This window comes from Grampus griseus (assembly GCF_964374135.1).
Source record: "Grampus griseus genome assembly, chromosome: 11".
Taxonomy (NCBI): domain Eukaryota; kingdom Metazoa; phylum Chordata; class Mammalia; order Artiodactyla; family Delphinidae; genus Grampus; species Grampus griseus.
In genome coordinates, this window is record NC_139005.1 from 40,600,252 (window position 1) to 40,623,422 (window position 23,171).

The following is a 23,171-nucleotide window of genomic DNA, read 5'->3' on the forward strand; positions in this document are numbered from 1 at the left end:
TTACAAAAATATTTGCTGGTATTTTGATTGGGATTGCATTGACACTATACATTAATTTGAGAGGATTGCCACCTTATTAATATCGAGTCCTCTAATATGGTATCTCCATTTATCTAGGCTTTTCGTTTCTCTCCTCATTGCTTTGTAGTTTTCGGCGTACTTGTCTTAAACGTATTTTGTTAAATGTATTAACAAGGTAAATGTAATTTTTTTGTGTTTGGGCCTTTTAAATCATTTGTATATTCATTACAGTAATGTATTCTACCATACCTAATACAGAATCTCTTTCCTGAATCCATAAAGCATATTGTATTGAATGTAAACACTCCTTGCAGCATATTAACATGATTTCTTTACTACTTGCTCTTTGATGAAGTAAATTAATTTAATACATACTGATTTCTGTTTTATAGTACAGCATATACAAATACAAAATATAAATATTAGTAATTCTGTTCTTAACCTAAGAAAGATTTTTTTAATGGAGAGTTATTTATTTTAAAGTAGTTTAAAATCTGATGTGAAATTAGATTCTGACAATTTTTTTTAATAAAATGGCTTTAAATGCTTAAACTCCAATTTAGACCTATCATTTTTCTTAGATTTTATCTATTTTATGTAAAGATGCTTTTGCATGTGTTTTCCTCTAAATCATAGTTATTTACGTTTTTCACAAAAATTTAAAATAGTTATAAAAGCTATTATACCATAGTGCTATATTTTATTATAGTATCTTTGTGCCCAATTAATTGGAAAATTATAGTGTTCATGATTCAAAAATTAATAAAAATCACCCATGATAATTTGGGAGAGCTCTCACTCTTGTACAGTGGACATCCAAGGTCAAGGGTCCTTGCAGACTTTGGCCTAGAGATATGCTTGTGAAGGAGTCCAGTGAAACATTTATTGTGTGTGCTAATAAGTTGCTTCACATTTTATCTTGTTTCTCTTGTAAATAAGCAAGAACGCTTTTTTTTTCTTTTTTTTTGCGGTACGCGGGCCTGTCACTGCTGTGGCCTCTCCAGTTGCGGAGCACAGGCTCTGGACACGCAGGCTCAGCGGCCATGACTCACGGGCCCAGCCGCTCCGCGGCATGTGGGGTCCTCTCGGACCGGGGCACAAACCCGTGTCCCCTACATTGCCAGGCGGACTCTCAACCACTGCGCTACCAGGGAAGCCCAAGAACGCATTTTTTATTGCTCTTCCTCCATAGATCAATTCTACCTGGTATTAGTTCCTTTCAGGCTAAAGAACTTCCTTTGATGTTATAACAGTGCCCACCAGGGATGAGTTTTCTTAGTTTTTCCTCATCTAAAGCTGTCTTGTATTTCACACTCATTTTTGATGGGTACAGAATTCTGTACATTGATACATGTACATGGATACAGAATTCTGGGTTGATAGTTTTAATTTTTTTCCTTCTTTTAAGATTGCATTGTTTTCTGGCTTCTGTTCTTTCTAGTGAGTCATTCTTGTAATATATGTTGTTTTTCTCCGCCTGCCGCCAAGATATTTTTTGTTTTGTTTTCTCTTTGGTTTTCAGTAGGTTGACTCTAATGTGTCTAGCTATGGTTTTCTATTTATACTGCTTGGGGTGTTCTGAACTTATTGTTTGTAAATTGATGCTTTTCACCAAATTGGGGGAATTTCAACCTCTAGTTTTTCAAAAAATTTTCTGCCTCACTTTCTCCTCTCCTTTTGAGACTTCAGTTACACATATGTAGTATTGCTTGATTCACTGCGATTCTGTTTTTCTTCCATCTCTTTCTTCTTCAGATTGGATACTTTCTGTGGACTTGAATTCATCTTCAAGTTGGGTTCTGGCATTTCTATTTTAAACAATATATTCCTTCTCTGCTGAGATTTCCTCTTTTATTCAGTCTTTAAGAACATTATTTCCCTTTTATCCATAGCATATTTATTTGGTTTTAATAGATTAATTAGTAGAGCATGGCTCTTCTTGTTTCATCTTAATCCCACCTACTTCCCGATGTCCCCAGGTTTTTTGAAGCAAATTTGAAACTTAATTTCATCTGTATGTAAATAAACTAATACTGGTATCTCTAAAAGAAAGGGATTAAAAAAAAATAGCCACACTACTATCACACTTTTTGAAAAATAAACAATAATTTCTTAAACATCAGGCACTGTTCACATTTTCCCGATTCACATTTTTTCTTTCTCTTTTTTCTTTTTTAAAATTTACGATTTGGGGAATTGCCTGGTGGTCCAGTGGTTCGGACTCGGCATTCTCACTGCTGGGGCCCCAGGTTCGATCCCTGGTCAGGGAACTAAGATCCCACAAGCTGCGGGGAGCGGCAAAATAATAATAATAAAAATATAAAATACAATTTATGATTTTGTCCTCTACCTCTTTAGTTTTACTTTTGGAAGTATGTTTTTGAAATCACTGTTATTTGTCTTACAAAGTTTCTCACATTATACATTTCGTTAGCTATGTGTTTTTTTATTGTGTTAAAATACACATATATAAAATTTACCATCTTAACCATTTTAAATTTTAATTTCATTTATCAGTGCCATAATATTAAACACATTCACATTGTTGTGCAGCCATCACCACCATCCATTCTCATAACTCTTTTCTTGTAAAATTGAAACTCTGCCTATTAAACAGGAACTCTCCACTTTCCCCTCCTTCAGCCCATACTTTTTGATTTTTGACCATTTACCTCATATAAATGGAATCATATAGTATTTGTCTCCTTGTGACTTGCTTATTTCACTTTAATATGGTGTCTTCAAGGTTCATCCATGTAGCATATTGCAGAATTTCCCTCCTTTCTAAGGCCTGAATAATCCATTGTATGTATATACAACAATTTGTTTATCCATTCATCTATTGATGGACACTTGGGTTTGCTTCCACATTTTAGCTTTTGTGAATAAGGCTGCTATGAACATCGGTATACAGATTTCTCTTCAAGATTCTGCTTTTAATTCTTTTGCATATATACCCAGAAGTGGAATTGCTGGGTCATATGGTAATTCTATTTTTAATTTTTCGAGGGACCTCCATACTGTTTTCCACAGTGGCTATACCACTTTATATTCCCACCAACAGTGCACAAGGGTTCCAGTTTCTCCACATCCTGTCCAACATTTGGCTGTTTTCTGTTTCTTGATAGTAGCTCTTTTAATGAATGTGATGTGATATCTCTTTGTGGTTTTAATTGCATTTCTTCAATGATTAGTGATGTTGAGCATCTCTTCGCCTACTTATTGGCCACTTATATATCTTCTTTAGAGAAATACCTATTCAAGTTCTCTGCCCACTTTTGAATTGACTAGTTATATTCTTTTCTTGTTTTAAAAACGAGCTCTTTTTTAATAAGTTTTTTTTAATATAAATTTATTTATTTTTGGCTGTGTTGGGTCTTCATTGCTGCACGTGGAGTTTCTCTAGTTGCAGTGAGTGGGGGCTACTCTTCGTTGCGGTGCGCGGGCTTCTCATTACGGTGGTTTCTCTTGTTGCGGTGCATGGGCTTCAGTAGTTGTGGATCGCGGGCTCTAGAGCACAGGCTCAGTAGCTGTGGTGCATGGGCTTAGTTGTTCCACAGCATGTGGGATCTTCCAGGACCAGGGCACGAACCCATGTCCTCTGCATTGGCAGGCGGATTCTTAACCACTGTGCCACCAGGGAAGTCCCAAGTTATATTCTTGAGTGTAGTTTAACACGATCCTCTGACCTCTGTATTTCATGCAAATTGGTAGCTAGATCTAGAGGCTTAATCAGAATTAGATTTTATTTTGGAGCAGCAAAGAGAACAAAAACATGTAGTATATGTCTTTGTGTGTCTCTCTTATACTAGCTGCTGCTGATCATTGACTAGATATATTGATTTGTTAATGGTTGCAAAGTGGTACTATTTCTGTGCTTTTTTCCATTTATTATTTGAAACACTTCCATAAAGAAAAGCTTTCCTTCATCTTCATTACCCTGAGGTACAGCTCATATATACAATGTGTGATAAATGCTTGGTTCTAGCTTTTACTACCAGTTTTCAAAATAATGTGTCGGTTCCCTGGCAACCTTCAAAAACGACCATTCAGATATTTTTTGGTTTTGAATATTTAAACATATTTGGTGTGTTCGTTGTCCTTACTGATGAAGTACGGCCTCTTTGAGTCCTTTTGTAATGGTAATTTTCAATGTTCCTTGCTCTCTAGTGTGACAAGATGTTCCAGGCTCTTGTACATTTTGTGTCACAAGGCTCTGGAGTTGCCATGTTACTTTTATGGGAAAGTAATGTTTTGCAGTCCACTGGTTAGGCACAAGGAGTGCTTCTGGCTAATTGTTTGTTATTTCTAAGCTTTTTCTTTGAACAGAGCTATTAAATACTTTTTTTTTAATGACAGTATATATCATGAGTTTATATAGATGCTTTCGATTTAAATTCAGGCTACATGGTTTTTACTTCTTCAGTTGCTGTCTGCATCTCTTTTCTCCCACGTGAAAATCTCAGATGTCAGTGACCCCAAAATAATTTATGATTTGCTGTATCCAAAATCACAGACAGAAGTCTCAGAATAACAATACCAAAAGTCATTTAGAGTTTCTCTGTGTTATTCCTCTAGTTGGATACACATTTAGGTTCATTTTGCATTGAACTTTTACAAACTGATTTTTAAAAATTTTATTCAGTGTGTGCATGGCTTAAAAGTAAAATATCTAAAGCAGTATATTAAATTCATATTCACGTGTCTGTATGAATGCAAGTATATCTTCATATCCACATCTAACTTATCTAAACAACACCTTACTATACATACCTTTCTCCTTGCATTACCTCTTTTTTTTTTTTAAATAGTATTTTCTGGAAATCACTCCATTATAATATTTAGAGCAGTTCCTCAGGTTTCTTTCTTTTTTTGTTTTTTCTTACATCTGATAATTGTTTGGATATACCACATTGTTTTCAATCATTGATGGACTTTTGGGTTGTCTCGTGTGTGTGAGTGTGTGTTTGGGAGAGATGTGGGTCTGAGCCCCCTCACCCCCCACGTCCCCCCACTTCCTATCATAGTAAGTGTCAGTGAGTAGCCGTATGCATCATTTTTTAAAAAACCTCTTTTTGGTCTGTGTATATGCGGTAAAGTTTCCTAGAAGTGGGGTTGATAAGAATATGATAATATGCATATGTGATATTTTGGAAGACATTGCTGAATTTTCCTTTTTAAGGGTTGTGTTGTTTTGAATGCCCATCATCAATGTATCAGAGTACCTGTTTTGCCACAGCCTTATCAATAGAGTATGTTGTCAAATTTTTAGACTTTTTCCAATTTTATAAGTGAGAAATGTTAATCCCATTTTAATTGCATTTCTCTTATGAGCAAGGTCTAGCATCTTTTCATATAAGAGCCATTTGCCTTTCTTTTTCCCCCTTGTGATAAGTTGCAGTTAGTTTTAATATTTTGACATTCACTGTTTTACTTTGTTTATTGTATTAATTGTATTTGCCATGTAAAAGTTTTTAAAAGTACAGCTATCAATCATTTCCTTTTCTTTTGCTCTACTAACTATAGTACATGGAAATAATGTCATGGAAAATATGTTCCAAATGTAAATTAAATGTATTTGTGAAAATATACACTTTATCCTTTGTGATTATATCCTTTGTGTTCTTCTTGCTTCTAGGCAAGGATAAAAGCCATCAATACGTTTTTTGCTAAGAATGGTTATCGATTAATGGATTCTAGTATGTATAGTCCGCCCATTCAAACTCAAGCACAGTATGCCTCACCGGTCTTTATGCAGCCTGTATATAATCCTCACCAACAGTACTCTGTTTATAGTATTGTGCCTCAGTCTTGGTCTCCAAATCCCACACCTTACTTTGAAACACCACTGGTAAGTGAGATCCTCACAGAATAATACAATTTTTTCACTGAAGCTGAAATTTGAAGAAATCAGCTAGAATTAGAGTTCATGTTTTATTTTGTTTTGTGTTGATATTGGTTACTTTCTGGCTTGTAAATGGTGATAAGGATATTTAATCCCCCATATCAAATATATGCATATGACTAAGTCTAAGAGTTGAGCTATTGGTTCCTATCATTTTATTCTTTAAATGTTGCTGGGTAAATTAATAGACTGGAAAAATCCTGAATGATTTAAAATGATTTTAGTTTTGTGAAACTTTTTCAGAGAGAAATATTCTTTATTAAGTGTTGAACCAGTTGTTCCTTGTTCTGTAATTCAAGTGATAACTTGGAGTGAGTATTGCAAATGTTTAAAATTATTTTTGGCTTATCAAAGAAATTGATGCTAGGTTAGTTCATTAGAAGTTTCGTATGACCTTCACACCAGATTTTTGTCTTTACTATGAATAGCTTTTAAACATTAAAATTTTCTTTTAGGCTCCTTTTCCCAATGGTAGTTTTGTGAATGGCTTTAATTCACCAGGATCTTATAAAACAAATGCTGCTGCTGCTGCTGCTGCTGCTGCTGCTGCTGCTGCTGTGAATATGGGTCGACCATTCCAAAAAAATCGGTAAGATAAAAAACGATAGCTGGAATTTATTTATTTATTTTTAAATTTATTTAAGTTATTTTATTTTTGGCTGTGTTGGGTCTTCAGTTGCTGTGCGCAGGTTTTCTCTAGTTGCGGCAAACGGGGACTACTCTTCGTTGTGGTGCACAGGCTTCTCATTGAGTGGCTTCTCTTGTTGCAGAGCACGGGCTCTAGGCGCGTGGGCTTCAGTAGTTGTGGCACTCGGGCTCAGTAGTTGTGGAGCACAGGCTTAGTTGCTCTGCGGCGTGTGGGATCTTCCCGGACCAGGGCACGAACCCGTGTCCCCTGCATTGGCTACAGGATTCTTAACCACTGCACCACCAGGGAAGCCATGTACTCACTTTAACTGACACAATTGGTTAAAGCATTTGAATATCTTTTTTTTTTTTCCCTGCCTTGCGGCCTGTGGGATCTTAGTTCTCTGACTGAGTTCCCCAGATCAAACCCCGGGCCCACGGCAGTGAAAGCACCAGGTCCTAACCACTGGACTGCCAGGAGATTCCCTGAAGATCATTTTTAAGTGTACAGAAAATTTTACTACATATACACATTCTTAATTGCTTTATGAAGTTTCGAATGAGAACTCTTCATATTGTAAGAATAAAGGATTCTTTATAAACAAAAGATTACTTGTGCTCTTGTAGATGACCCTTAGTTTGGTGATACAGTAATAACAGCAAAATTGAAGTATTGCTAGGACATATGAGTAGAAGTACAGTGAGCTTTAAAAACACACACTGTCCTCTAACCTCCATCCTGTTGTTCCAAAAAGATTATTTAATTTCCATGTGCACACAGAGACAGTAATGTTTAAATCTGGAAAGACGTTTGTTATGATGTAGTTTTAATTCATTTTACAGATGAATTGAAGAAAGTGAAAGTTGAAGAGGATGAATACCTTGCTAGGGTTACATGGCTTTTCATCATCAGCAGACCTGAGATTAGCACATTTTCTTTTCTTCTACTATAGCTAGTAAAGTTTTTTTCTTAAAAATAATTGAGTTAGTGGGCTTCCCTGGTGGCGCAGTGGTTGGGAGTCCGCCTGCCGATGCAGGGGACACGGGTTTGTGCCCCGGTCCGGGAGGATCCCACATGCCGCGGAGCAGCTGAGCCCGTGAGCCATGGCCGCTGAGCCTGCACATCCGGAGCCTGTGCTCCGCAACGGGAGAGGCCACAACAGTGAGAGGCCCGCGAACCCCCCAAAATAATAATAATAATAATTGAGTTAATACAAATGACAGTTTATAACTTCCCTTGTGAGGAGATACAGATTTCTCATGATTAGAAATAGTAGCTTTGTAAAAATATGTATCTGTTGATTTCACGTTTCTTTGAAGAGGTAAATTTTGCTTTAAACAGTTACGTCTACGTGAAGTAGATGTCTTGGTTATAAGAGACTAAAAACAATTTTTAATAACAACAAAAAGTATTGGTGTTTGCAAATGCTTGACTTAAAAATACATTAAGTGGGCTTATGGTATTCCTTTATTGTCACTTGAGAGCACTGCTGTGCTTTCAAGAGGTAAAAAAAGAGATAAAAATACAATAAGAGGTAAAAATACAATAAGAAAGCCAAGAATGACAGTCAAGTCATTCTTGCTTTTTTAAAAAAGTATATTTATTTATTTACTTACTTGGTTGGTTGGTTGGTTGAATGGATGGATGGATGGATGGACCCAGTCTTAGTTTTGGGAGGTGGGCTCCTTGGTTGCAGGAGGTGGGCGCCTTAGTTGCGGCATGCATGTGGGATCCAGTACCCTGAGGAGGGATCGATACTAAGCCCCCTGCATTGGGAGCGCAGGGTCTTAACCACTGCGCCACCAGGGAAGTCCCAAGTCATTCTTGCTTATAAGGATATATATCTGGTTTTGAAGATACGGGATAGGTTTAGTATAATTTTGCTTGTTATTCAAAACTACTTGTGTACATTTTTTTGCGTTTGTTTGACCAATACAGGTTGTTAATTTTTAGTCACAGAAATAATACACGAATACTTCCTTATAAAAATGCAGATATTGCAGATGAACTAGAACCTTTTGACCACCAACCCAAATCCTTGCTTCCTTCTTACTTCTAAGAAGTGACCACTGCCAGGCCTTTATTTTTATTTATTTAAGTTATCAGTAAAGAGCAGTTTATTACATTAACCTTGTAACAGCCCAGTGATGATCACTAGACCTACTGAGAGAGAATAGGACTAACTTTCAGAAGTCTGGGCAATTTTCTACCTTTCATACTTTATCTTTCTGTCATTTTCCTTCTTCCTTTACATCTTTTATCACTTCTTTCTTTCATCATCCTTTTTTCTTTTGCCAAGACTGCGATTGTTAAGTCCCTCTCTGTGAAGGGTAAGATTATGAGATCTGAGGGCTGTTAAACCTAATAACTTGTTTACTGGGTGTATTGAAATGCAATGAGAGAATTTCAGTGAGTGATAGTTTCTGAACAGATACATAAACAGCAATATCTACCTCATGAGGTCGTTTTCAGATATGATGGATAATGTAAATTAGTTTGTGTTAGTTGACATACTGTAAATTTCATTGCTATTCAGAAACTATTTTGTAACGCATAAGTAATTATCTGGAAAAGTATTGTATATGAGACTTAGCCCAACATTATAGCCTAATTTTTATGTTTAAGTTTTAGTAGTAGTAATCTAATTTGTTATACTCTCCAAAGAGTTAGTAGGATAGCTGGAGATGCTATTGGAATTAATGTTTAATTGTTCATAATTATGAGGTTTAAAATCCCTATGCAAAGAACCAGGAATTTACAGTGTGTTATTAATATTATAAATTTGTAACTATGAAAATAGACTGTAAAAAAATGGAGTATATAAAGTTCAAGCAAGGGGCTAAATAGAAATCTAATACTTCCTTTTTTAATCTCCTGTAGAGCCAGGGTCCTCAGTTTCTTGGGCTTACTTTAGATGTTTTCACTATTGATTAAACTGCATCCTCTCTCCTTTACCCTGCCTTAGCTTCATCTGCTTACAAATTGTTAAGAGAGTTGGGTACTTATACCCATCATCCAAGATAAAAGCTACTTTTGTTAGATGTAGGTGGTTTTTGTTTTTGTTTTGTTTTGCTTTGTCTTTGGTTTGGTTTGTTTTTTTGTTTTTTACCAGATTCCATACCTTAATTCATGAAGTCATGCCAGGCTATTAGTTGCGTTATATTTTTCTAGTTTTTTGGTCTCACATCTTTGTTGGATCTTTGAACAACTGATTTCATTTGGAGAGGGATGCTTAGTAGGAAGCTGGGATTTTAATATATTCCACTGTTCCTTACTTTAAAAAAAAATTATCAGTCCCCTAAAGAGTTTTTTTAGACTTTTCCCCCAATTCCCCCATATGAAAATTTAATACTAGAGATTATTGTATATCTATTTGTGTAATGTATGCCAGTTCTTACTCCCTTTGTGGGTATTGTTGCCCCATTGAGAATGTATGGCATAGACTCAATAAGCTTCCAGCCTGGCTGATTTAGATGTGTCAGAACTGCAGTTCGTGTTAAAGAAATTAGCTAAAATCCTAGTTATATCCTAAATTTGGGGGTATAAGTAGCCTTATCTTGAAGAACTTTGGATCACCTCCCAAATCTCTCCAAACAGCTTTTTTTTAATGTAAAAATTCTTTGCCTTTTAAAAATAATATGTCTGAGACATTAAAGGGTTTACATTTTTACAACACAATGCTTCTGTGTCCAACCCAGTTTATGGAAAATCAGAATACAGCAGAAGGCAATTTTTAACTTGGCCTGTTAAGAGTCTCTACCATTAAGAGAAAATATTTTCCATTTTAATTTATCTTTTCACATATATGGTCTTATATTTCTTATAGTGTGAAGCCTCATTTTAGGTCAAGTGGTTCAGAACACTCAACAGAGGGCTCTGTGTCATTGGGGGATGGACCATTGAACAGATCTGGTTCAAGGAACTTTCCAACTGAACGACATAACCCTACAGTAACAGGGCACCAGGAGCAAAGCTACCTTCCAAAAGAGACTCCCACTTTGCAGATGGAACAGAATGGGGACTATGGTAGGGGCAGGTAAGGAAATATGGTAATAAATATGGAAATAAGGTATATGAAAATTCTTTAATCATAATATGAATGTTTGAAGACCACGATCTAGTGATTTTTAAATTTAATTATTGGTATATAGTTATGCTAAATAAATACTTTATTCATGTAATATGTGTTACTAGTTTTTCATAATTAAGAAATTCAGAATGCCCATATAGCTCTGAGTCAGAGGTTTATAAAAGTTATTCTGAAGTTCTTTACAGTTCACTAAGGAAAGATTAGCTTAGAAAGATAAGATTCCATCTGCATCATAGTTTTAATTTCTAGCAACATCTAAACTGTGGGAATGGGGTTATATGTTATCTACCCTTCCTAAACAAAACAAAAAAAATGAACCCTAATATACTTCTGATTTGGAGGGAGCACTGCTAATAAAAATGGGCCCAGCTTACTTAGTGGTGGTGGTGGTAGTAGGTGAAGTTTTTGGTAGATTAGCTCAGGATCTCTTCAGAAGAAAATATATCTTTTAATAATAAAGGAGATTTAGGAAGTATAGATACTTAAAATAGAAGTTCACCCATCTTTGATAGAATGTATACATTTGAAGAAACTTATGAGTTGTCCCTCCCACCTGCTTCCCCACCCCCACTCCCTTTTGTCATTGTTTAAAGGAGAACTCTCTTCAGAGGTCGAAGACGTCGGGAAGATGAAAGGATCCCAGTAAGTTTTTTGTTTTTTTTAACCTTTAATTACATACGTTCAATTTTTTTTTTTCTTCTGTGATTTACTATGGCATTGACTTCTGGTGTATCTTTCCGGGTTTTTGTTTTATTGATTATAATATTGATTATAATTAGAGCCTGTTCTTACCCTGAAATATCCGCCATCATCACTACCCCTCACCCTTAAAGCACACATATAGTTAGAGCTTTGACCTGTGTTGCTCACTTTTAAAAAAAATTACTTGAATACCTAATCTGTTCACATGGTTTAAAATAAAATATATGAAAATATTCCATGGAAAGTTTAATTATTGCTTTATTAATGGAAATTTAAAGAGGTTCAATCTTTTGATTGTACAATGCTGCCACAGACAGTGCAATGATAACCTCATACAACCATCACTTCCTATGTGTGCAGTAGTATCTGAAGGAGAATCCCTAGAAGTGGGATTTCTGAGTCACAGTTCAGTAAGTTGCTGCCTAATGGCTTTCTATAGGGGTTGTGCTGATTTTCACTCTTTGAAAAACAGTTTCTGTTTATCCATAAGCCTTACAAGGTATATGATTTTTTGCCAGTCTGGTAGCATATGTGATTCACTTTTAAAGCTCTGTTGGATGGTGTTGGAAACTGTTATACTATTTATTAATTGTTACTTGGGGGCAGTTTTCTACCTAGTGCTGATTCTTATGTTTGCCAATCCTGTAAAACCACTTCGAGATTTTTTAAAAAATTTTTATAGTTCTAAGCAGGTTCTTATTTGAATCCTCACTTACCTAGCTTCAAATTATTCATATTTTTTTTGTGTGTGTGGTTTGTTCATGGTGAATGTTTCCCATTTCTTAACTGTGGTCAAAAGGAGTTGAGGAATAAAAATAGTACAGGAAGACATGGAGGTCTGAAGAAAACCCTGCCTGGAATTTACATTTATATCATAAATGTGAAATATAATACTCACTTTACATGTATAAGTAGTGAATTGTATACATATTTAATAGTATACTATATAGTGTACATATACATATAAGTATACGGATATCACATGTTTAAGCAGTGAAAAGGTACAGATTTTCAAAGAAGAAAAATATTGCATTATAACAAAAAGAATAGTCCTTGGGGCAAACTGTGAACCTTTTAAAAGTGTTGGGTTTTCATTTATAGCTTTCTATACCATGGCAGCCTTGAGACTTTAGGCAACACCTTTTTTAGGATACCATTGTAGCAGTCTATGTGAATCCTCAAGTGGCCCTGAACAATTGAGGAGAGGAGAGATTAGGTTAGAGGTCTGTTTAATATGTTGAAAATACCTGGATTGAGGACTGAAGAGTAGGACTGAAGAAACAGGAGACCGGCATGCTTCTTATTAGTACAAAGGGCAGGGTGGGGGTACCCTTGTGCAGTGAGGAGATCTTAGCTAGAGGTACAATTTAGTATTTGTAAGCTTACATGTAGTAATTAAAGTTACAAGAGTAGATGAGATCATGCAGGGGACTCTCAGTAGAGTAAGTGATTTTAAAAAGGACCGAGAATAGAACTTGAGGAACATAGTAGCTGTGGGGCTGAAAAATGTGATTATTCATTTTGTTGTTTGAAGTATCCAAGAGAAATCCAAGTGGAGATAGCTAATAGGCAAATTGATATCTGGGTTTCAGGCAAAGATCTGGTCTGAAAATATTTAAAGCGTACAACCTAGTGAGTTTTGGTAAATTTTCAGAGTTGTGCAGCCAAAAATTCACCAAAAAGTGAAAAAGATTGTTTTAAGAGTTGTTTGCATGTAGGTAGTAGTTGAAGCTGTGGATAATGGATATCACACAGGGAGAGTATGGAAAGGGAGAAAGAGTGGCAATCATATAGAAACCAAAACCATCCAAAGAGGTGGTCAGGGGGAGAAGAGCACATGCTTGTCAGATCTGAGAATGAAGGAAAAGAGGTATCAGAAGCTAATGGAAGAATGAGCTCCCACCGGAAAGAATGTTTACCATGCCAAATGCTAGAGTGAGGTCAGAAAAAAAAGTCTGTCAGATTTTGCATTGTGGAAGAAGGCATTGGTGACTTGTCAAAGCAATTTTAGTGGTGCGGTGAGGGAGTAGAGAAGAAGATACAAGTGAGAGGCTTGTCAGAGGGTATAGAGAGTGGTAGGTGGAGGAGAAAGATGAAAAGATTTTCAAGGAAGGATATTGTTTTCCCTTGAGACTATAAAAGGAGAAAAAATAATGGCAAATTTAGATAGTGTAGGGGTTTTTGTGTTTATTTTTGTTATGGAAGAGGGTATAGCAAATTTAGAAAGCAAAGAATAGTGGAGATTGATTAGAAGGTTTAAAGAGTGTGGCAGAGTTTGCAAAAGAACCAATAGAAGGAGCTGACTAAAGATAGGTCAGATTGATCAATACTAATGAGAACTAAAATGAGAATCCAGGAATTTATAGAGGAACAGTTCTCTTCATTAGGTGGAGTTTGGTTTGTTTCTTAGAGCTTTCAGCTTCTGTGGTACAGGATTAGAGAATGAGATGAGCATGTAACCTGTTTTTTGATTTGTGTCTTTTAGAGACCCCATCCTTCAACAGCTGAAGCAAAGGCTCCAACACCAAAGTTTGACTTATTAGCCTCAAACTTTCCTCCTTTACCTGGAAGTTCATCAAGAACGCCAGGTGAACTTGTTTTGGAGAGTAGGTTGTCTGATGTTGTTAAAGGTGTCTGCAAAGAAAAGGTAAACACTGAAGCATCCAATCTTTATCTTATGGGACCAATCTTTTGCCTTTGTTTTCAGGGTTATTTAACAGTTTATTTGCACTCAATGTTTATTTCTATCATAGTGTTTATTCATGAGTTTTTAGCATACTCTGAGTATTACGAAAAGATTTGTGATAAAGCTACACAAGGTCAATAAAATGTTTCTTCACCTTTGCCTGTCTTTGTATCAGTCAACCCAGCTTGGTAGAACTAATTTATGAAAGGTGAATGGAAAGTGTCATTTCCACTTAAGTGCATATATCGATAATTAAGTGATAACGCGAATGAATTCTAAGCTACTCTGGTAAACTCAGTCTTCCAAATAAATGGAGAGTTGATGTCAAAAGGTTGGGATGACCCATCCTACAATGTTTTTTTAAGTGTAGACCTCTTTATATGCTAAATCCTCATGCCCCACAAATTTTTCTCATTTTCTACCTTTTGTTTCTAATTCAGCTTCATTTTCAAGGGTACATGTACATAGTATATCTAGGCTTATAATGAAAAATAGTAGTCCCCTGCTACCACTTTCAACTCTAGCTTTTTCTCCTGACATTTATCCCTGTATATCTAATTAACATGTTTATACTGCTCCTTCTTAGATTTTTCAGTTTTAGACGTTGTCTATTAACTTTACATTCTAGAAGCTGAGGGATTAGCTCTCTTAAACCAATATACTTTTCTCATCCTCTCAATATATTGTACTTCATCATATCTATGCTGCCATCAATTACAAGATGCCCCATTATTTTGGTATCACTAAGAAAGTAAAAGACACTGCCAGTTAGACTAGGCTATGCCATCATTTGTATGTCACATCTCAATATTGCATCATTTTTTTCCATAACTGAGGCTTATGGTATATTATTATTATGTCTCCTTTCTTATACTCTGCACAGCTGTGTTCCTGGGACTTCACTGTCATCCTGGGAATTTTCTTTACTCTTCTTTGGTGGATCCCTTCTTTTTCTTACTCTTGTATGACTTTCCCAAATTATGGTGGGTCACATCTTCCCAGGCTTCCTGTATAAGGTTTTTAGTATAAATTTCTTGAGATCTTGCATTCTGAAATGTTCTTCTGTTCTCACACTTGATCAGTAGCTTATCTCTGTAGAATTCTCTATTAGAAATCATTTTCCCTCAGAATTTTGAAGGTATTTCACTGTCTTCCCTTGTTAAAAAAATTATGCAATTTTGTAATTGTTTCACCACTTCTGAGACCTTCCCCCCCCCCCCCATACACAGGCCTCTCACTGTTGTGCCCTCTCCCATTGCGGAGCACAGGCTGCGGACGCGCAGGCTCAGCGGCCATGGCTCACGGGCCCAGCTGCTCCGCGGCATGTGGGATCCTCCCGGACCGGGGCACAAACCCGTGTCCCCTGCATCGGCAGGCGGACTCTCAACCACTGCGCCACCAGGGAAGCCCTAGGGCTCTTTCTTGATATTCGTTTTTTACTTGTGGTAAAATGCACATAACATAAAATTTATCATCTTAACCATGTTAAGCATGTACAGTTAAGTAGTGTTAAATGCATTCACATTGTTGTGCAACCAGTCTCCAGAACTGTTTTTATCTTGCAAAACTAAAATGGTTTACCGATTAAATAGCAGCTCACATTCCCCCACTTCTCTCAGGCCCTGGCAACCACCATTCTGCTTTGTCTCTGAAATTGACTGCTCTAGGTATCTCATATAAGTGGAATCAAACAGTATTTGTCTTTTTGTGACTGTCTTATTTCACTTAGCATAATGTCCTCAAGGGTCATTCTTTGTCATAGTGTGTATCAGTACTGCATTCCTTTCATTGTGCAATAATATTCCACTGGATAGTTACACCACATTTTGTTTATCCACTCACCAGCTGAATATTTAGCTTGTTCTCACTTTTTGGCTATTATGAATAATGTTATTGTGAACATTTGTGTATAAGTTTTTGTATAGACGTGTTTCCTCTTGGGTTTATAACTAAGCAGAATTGCTGGGTCATATGGTAACTCTATATTTAACTTTTTGAGGAGCTGCCAGACTTTTTTTTTTTTTTTTTTGTGGTACGCGGGCCTCTCACTGTTGTGGCCTCTCCTGTTGCGGAGCGCAGGCTCAGCGGCCATGGCGCACGGGCCCAGCTGCTCCACGGCATGTGGGATCATCCCGGACCGGGCCACGAACCCGTTTCCCCTGCATCAGCAGGCGGACTCTCAACCACTGCGCCACCAGGGAATCCCCATGCCAGACTGTTTTTGCAAAGTGGCTGCATCATTTTACATTTCCACCCTCAATGTATGAGAGTCCCAATATCTACATACCATCACTAACATTCATTATTGTCTGTCTTACTGATTATAGCTATCCTAGTGAGTGTGAAACGGTTTCTCATTGTGGGTTTGATTTGCATTTCCCTAATGGACAGTTATGTTGAGCTTTTCATGCATGTGCTTATTGGCCATTTGTTTATCTTCTTTGGAGAAGTATCTATATAAGTTCAATTTTGAAATATGTTTCCACTTTAAGGATAAGGAAGAGTTGAGAGTTAGTTGCCCAGTGACTGCAGAAGATGAACAGACAGACTGCACCTCTGCCCAGCAACTCAGTATGAGCACCAGTCCTCCATGTACAGCTGAGCTTTCTGCATTAAGGTACAATTTCAAAGTAGATGATCTTTCACATTAAGATTACTTTTTCTTCTGATCATTTCTCAGGTGTTTCTTTGTGCTCTATACTAAGCCTAATGTCAAGTTCTTTTTTCCATAGCACAACTCAGCAAGAAAAGGATCTAATAGAGGATTCAGCTGTTCAAAAAGATGTTCCCAACCAGACAACTATACCAGTTTCTTCCCCGAGTACTGCAAAGCCATCGAGAACAAATACTGCTTCACCATGTAATAGTAACATAAGTGCAGCTGTAGCTGTGGCCCTACAGGTAACTTGATGAATTTAGTTTAGCGAGAATAAAACAATAGGTTAAATAATGAGAAATTTTATTTTTCACATAACTCTGCTAGAGCAGAGTCATTTGGAAATAGCCCAATTGGGGCTGGTTGCCCGCATTGAAAAAGGAATTTAAAGTCACTCTGAAGAAATTGGAAATTTTAGCCTTGTTGAGGGAATGAAGAAATTACTGTTTATTCTGTTTCTTTTGATTGCTTTATTTCCAATCAGATTGTGGTTAAGTGAAGCTTCCTTCTCATTATGATGTCTGTACCTTTTTTTGGGCTAGGGTATAGAGGCTTTGAGGCTCTTGAAATTCTTTTTTGTATAATGCTTAACAAATCTATGAAACCCATGAGGAGCCACTGCCATTTTTATTCAATTTCCAGAATCATTTTTATAATTTGAAAGATATAGAAAAGCAGGGGAAAAAAAGCCACAGAATTTACCTATAAGTCTTTCATTCATTGATATAACTAGTGCATTTTTGGTACAGCTCTTTTTTTTCCCAGGTTAAGAACATTTTATCTTGTCTTTTAATAATAACGATGATAATAATAGAATAGCACCTACCACTTATGAAATGCCTACTATATGCTAGGACCAGTACTAAAGACTTTTTTTATGCTTTAGCCCATTCTCACAGCATCCCTATTCTCCTCCTTTTCAGATGAGGTAATTAAGAGTTTATATTATTGGTTTCCAACTGCTCTGCTGAGATTCTTGTATCTCTCTTAGGGTTCTTTGTAGTCAGGGAAGAGAGAATGGAACCATTTTATTTCGTCATGTGGATGTACCATTATTAATTTAATCTGTTCTTCCTTGTTAGCCATTTAGATTTCCAGGTTTTTTTGCATCATTATAAACATTGCTGACTTGTATATCCTTCAAATAAATATCTCAAGTGAAATTATTGTATCATACATAAATTGCTAAGACTTTTTAATTATATTCAACAAATTTTATTTTTAAAGATTGTACCTGTACACTTTAATAGCAGTGTATAAGAGACTGCCTAGTGCCCTTTCCTACAAGATAACTTACTGATTTCTTGTGGTTAACACTATTCTTTCTGTACTTTATTATTTAGAGAATATGTATGTACCATAAATGTTTTTGTTTCTTATCTTTACTTCAAAGGAACCTCGGAAGCTAAGTTATGCTGAAGTGTGCCAGAAGCCCCCTAAAGAGCCATCTCCAGTTCTTGTGCAGCCACTGCGAGAACTTCGCTCCAATGCAGTATCTCCCACCAAAAATGAAGAGAATGGAGCTCCTGAGAAGTCCTTCGAGAAACAACATGAGAAGCCAGAAGCAAGGGCTAGTAAGGATTACTCTGGCTTCCGAGGCAATGCCATTCCCAGGGGAGCAGCTGGAAAAATCAGGGAACAGAGACGCCAGTTTGGCCATAGGGCTATACCTCAGGGAGTGACTCGACGTAATGGCAAAGAGCAATACGTGCCACCCAGATCACCAAAGTAAACAAAAACAAAAAAACTGTTCAGAAACTTCTCTCTCTTCCCATTAAACTTGAGCCTGGCTATATTGAACTGTTTTGGAGGGGAGGGCGTGGCCAGGAAGGAAACAAGAGAAAGTACATCCTTAAATCATTATGGATTTTGGAGTTGTGAGCTATAGAATCCCAAAATTCATCTCTAAAGCGATTTTAAAATGCTGGAGGATTCCAATCAGTATAAATATATATATATATGTATACATATATAAAAATATAATTTTTCTATTTTTGTTTTTGATTTTAATTTGCAGAGATCTTCTGCCTGGAATCAATTTTGAGGGTTCAGATTTAGCTTGGGAGAAAAACACATTATACATCCTTCAGTATAGGAGATGAGGGAGTGAGAGAAAATATTTTTTGAAGAAACATTTCTGTAAAATTAGAAATTACTTTTTTTAATCTATTTAAAGTTTGGCTTGGAGAATGCCATTTCTGCCTATATGGCCTTGTGTTGCAAAACAGATCAGTGGCTGGGGGTGACTGTTGTGGTGTGAGTGTGTGCAAGTATGATTGAAGCCAAATCTGTTGTCATGTTAGTAAATGATTTGAAAACTGAATGTAATACTTGAGTAGATTTTTTTTTTCCCAGTTTGAAATTTAGTCTGTCTTTTTGACCTTACTAATATTTCATTCAACAAGCTGTTAAACTCTGATTGTACTTGGGGATGTGACTACCAATCAGTTTGATACTCAAGGAAAGAATGGGGGTTATTTGAAAAATTAAAATTTTGTGTTATATCTGAGGGGGTGGGTCAAATGGAGCTCAGAGGTTTAAGCTGCCCTGTGATTTTTCTTCCCCCCCCCCAAAATAGGAAACGATTTCTTTTTTTTTGTTACTTTCTTCATTACTCTGTTCTTTGATTATCCACCCCCAAAAGCAAAATAACCAATCACCTACAGAATTGTATGTTTCTAGCTGCCTCGCTCAGTCTAGTCAAATCATATAACTGTTCTAAATTTCTGACTTGAACATTAAAGTAGTTTACTCTTCTGGTCATGTATTTAGAACTTTAGATCCCAGAATGATAGGGCAGACCGACCCTACAGTAATTTATTTGTGTTAGTGTTAAAGATGAAACATTGTAGCTGACTCTTAAAGTGTTAAATAGTATAGATGTAAAAAGAAATTTCTTTTTAAAGGTTTAATTTGGGGACAACCTTTTCTGTTTACAATGTATTTATCACCTTCCTTCTTTCCCTTTCTCAAAAAAAAAAAAAAAGCAGTTTGGAATTCACAGAAACAGAACCAGCAAGTCACAAAATTTTTGAGTTGAGGTTAGAAAGATAGTTAAAATTAACATATAATTTCTCAGTGAATAAAGTTGTAGCTCTCACATTAAATAGGCAAGTTTACATGCTGGTGTTTAGAAAATGGCTAAAAAATTAAAAACCATGTTGCATTAATCTGTTTTAAGTCATACCATTTTCAGAGTTCTATGTAAGGTGGGGTTTTGTTTTCTTTTTAGGGATAGTTTGTGATAGTAATAACTGTCCCTTATGTTAGTGAATTACATATGTACAAATTGAAACTGTAAATTGTGAACACTGGAAAGCACCATTGTGACATAGAGTAAACATCTTAGTAATATATTAAAATGAATGTAAATGAGGGTTAAAATTACATTACTGTGAAACTCATCTTCCAACTCTAAGTTAAGCTTTGGAGATTTGTATTAGTAGGTAACTGTTCAGAGCTTTGAAAACACCGCACATTTCTGTACAAGCCAGAATTATCATTTCTTTGTAACTTATTATTCAGCTTGGCAATTGCTTTTGATTTGGTGGATTGATAACATGATATATTTAAGCAGTTTGAAACTATTCATTTCTACTCACTATTTTCTACTAAATGAAACATACCATAAAACTACCTGTGCTGAAATTTGGGGGAAGTTTAGGTCCTTTAAAAAAAAAAAGTATTAATAATCACTGACTACATCTATGATAAAAGTGCTTATTTTGGTTTACTTAGATAATGCTGCAGCTGGTGGAAATGATAAACGTTTAAAGTGTTAACACTCTGTGAATGTATTGGATTTAAGAGAATAAACATTTTACAAAAATCGCTTGGTAAGGATTATAAACTTAATTATTGCACTTAGATGAAACAATACTTTTTTTTTTTTTACAATGTGTCACAGAAATAGGCCTATATTACTTGTATCCTTGTATGACTTGCTGTTAGTCTACCCAACTTCTAAAAACTAAATGTTCTAATTGATACACAAGAAAAGAGTTCTTTTTCAAGAAAGCAAGTGTGTTCTTGCTTTTTCCCAGAAGGTGTTATTGAAAGTAGAAATTTAAAGACATGACCATTTTTAAATTTCATATTAAATATAATGTTTTTCAGTTAATTTGCCTCATTACAGCTAATAGTTCCCATTTTGATGGGATGTATAGGGAAGAATAATGTGTGGGTGTATGTGTGTGTGTGTGTGTGTATATATATATATATAATATATATATTCACAATATGTATTTAGCATTTATTTTATTATATCAGATTTAAGGTTTGTATCTAAATGATGCCTGTGAGTTGTGTGAAACTGATGGCTTTTTTGTCCAGCATTACTCTGTAACTGATGAGGGTCAGGCATTCATTGTAGTTTAACTATTTATTTGGTTCTTTAGAACGAGGAATTTAAATGTCAAGTTTTTCTCTTCATCCTTATGACTTAACGTGTCCTTGGGTTGTTGGAGGGTAAAAGTAGATACAAATGATCTTGAGTGTATGGTTCAGTGATCTTCTGCCATACTTCTTAAATGCATGAGAACAAGAGTCACACAAGTTCATCACCTTGCACTTCACAGAGAAGGTATATAGATAGAGATATGGCAAAACCTGCCTCCATTTTCTATCCAGATAATTAAGGTTTTCATGGTATCTAGGCCTGTCTTTAATCTGAGTAATTTCATTTTTGCAAATATAGACACTGGCATTCAAAGGAATGATCCATCTAAATTTTTTTCAACTGGATTTTGGAAGAAGATAAGATCTTTCAGTGATATGGTTTTATTGTTCTTATCATCTTATGTGCTCTATTTGCATGTGATCAGATGACATGCAGATTTATTTATTTTTGGTTTCTAAAATTAAGGTATCTTGAATATTGTTGTACATTCCTTTTTCTTTTTAAATACCAGGTTGGCTTTGGAGAAGGCGTAATGAGGGAGTATTAGCATCTGCTGGAGCAGAGACTAATATTTAAAAGTTACTGAACACTTTATAGTTTTATTAGTTATGGCCTTAAATATTTAGTCTTTTGGCTTAAATGTCCATTGGTTTTACTTTGATACAGTTGAGCAGCACTGGGGTTAAGTCTGTTATTTATGTTGGCCATGTATATTAACCATATTTTAAAAGTACTGTTTTGTTTTTACAGGAAGGGTAAAATGCGAAAGAGGAGTTTTTGTAAATTCTTAACTACAGTGTACGGTGTTCTTTCCTAAGTTTTTATATTTCCTTACAATTTGGTGGCCATTAATTTAACTTTGGGCTTTTTGGTGTATGCTAATTTAGTCTGAGATTTCAAGAAGATACATAGACATTTCAGTCCTCATTAATTGAGGACATTTTAAGAAGTTGAAAGAGAATTTGTTTTCAAGTTGAGAGTGTATTCTTTTTTAAATTCCACCTAATTATTAAATAGTTTCAATTTTATTTTTAAAAGCTGTGAATTGTTGAGTAGACGGTTCCTGAAAGTACAAGTGAGATATCAACAGGCTGTGTATACAATGAAATGGTTTTATTTTCAGTTTTGAAGCACAAAACACTGATTAGTGTAAGAAACAATCCACATCATTATTGGGTTTTGTTTTTTGCCTGATTCAGTGAGTGATATCTCTTAAATGTTCGGGGTTGGGAGTCAGAACCAGTTATCTGGCTTCTCTTGTCCATTGCTTAGGTTTGTTCTTGTTGTCAAAACCACTTCCCCCCCCCCCCCCCCCCGCAAATGGTGTGACACATGCTCATGCATATTATGTTATAATGAGTACATCGTTGTATTTGTATTTTTGTTTTCAACATTGCCAAGGTGCTATGGGAAATTAACACAAAATTAGAAAAAATAAAATTATTAAAAAGCAGGACTGGTTTCCTTTTCTCCAGGTGGCTTATCTCTAAATGGCTACTTGTATTTACTTTCTGATTAGCTTTTATGTTGCCCACTCTCTAGTTCTATTCTGGTTTCAGCTATTATTTTGTTTTTGGGAGCGGGGTATGGATTGTGTGATATTTCATCTGCACAGTGAGGGTAGAGAGCTAGAAGATTCAGCTCTGTGATTCTGGGGTTTTCTTAAATTCTTTTAGTGTCAGAAGCAGTTATTGAAGGGGAGAAAAATCACAGGGCAATGTGCAGCTTAAGGGTTTGCCTTCATGGGTCAGATTATGGCCTGATTTGAGTGTGTAAATTCTGGGTCTTTAAACTTCTGTTTCCAAGAGAAAGCCCCTTGGTTACCTTCACCTTTTCAACCACATCTTTGATTGCAAACCCTAGAGCTAAAGGGTTTGGGGGAGCTTTTTAAGGGAAGGTTTACTGGGAAATTTAAGTGAGTCTTTTAATCTTTTTTTAAACTATGATAACGGCAAAAATGGAAAAGCTGAGCAATCTCTGGCTTTTTTTAACAGCTGGTATCTGCAAATTAATGTGACAGCTCAACTTTTATTGAGTATAGCATTGCTAAAAAACCCTGAAGTGTTACATAGCTGTTATGCCAC

At 35.9% G+C, this 23,171-nt stretch overlaps 1 protein-coding gene across 4 annotated transcripts in view; it reads left to right on the forward strand.

The window, feature by feature from the left end:
- Positions 1-22,534, forward strand: part of LARP4 (La ribonucleoprotein 4) — a gene marked incomplete at its 3' end in the record, with an annotated part of 65,294 nt that extends 42,760 nt beyond the window's left edge. For 3 of the 4 annotated variants that reach the window (XM_082665457.1, XM_082665458.1, XM_082665459.1), the window contains exons 9-16: positions 5,660-5,872; positions 6,382-6,515; positions 10,381-10,590; positions 11,238-11,286; positions 13,832-13,993; positions 16,525-16,649; positions 16,765-16,933; positions 18,082-22,534. In XM_082665457.1, the coding sequence (XP_082521583.1) occupies positions 5,660-5,872; positions 6,382-6,515; positions 10,381-10,590; positions 11,238-11,286; positions 13,832-13,993; positions 16,525-16,649; positions 16,765-16,933; positions 18,082-18,420 (1,401 nt within the window). Of the gene's footprint in view, positions 1-5,659; positions 5,873-6,381; positions 6,516-10,380; positions 10,595-11,237; positions 11,287-13,831; positions 13,994-16,524; positions 16,650-16,764; positions 16,934-18,081 lie in introns of those variants that run through there. The other variant, XM_082665460.1, reaches the window with a different exon arrangement.
- Between the last annotated feature and the right edge of the window lie 637 nt (positions 22,535-23,171).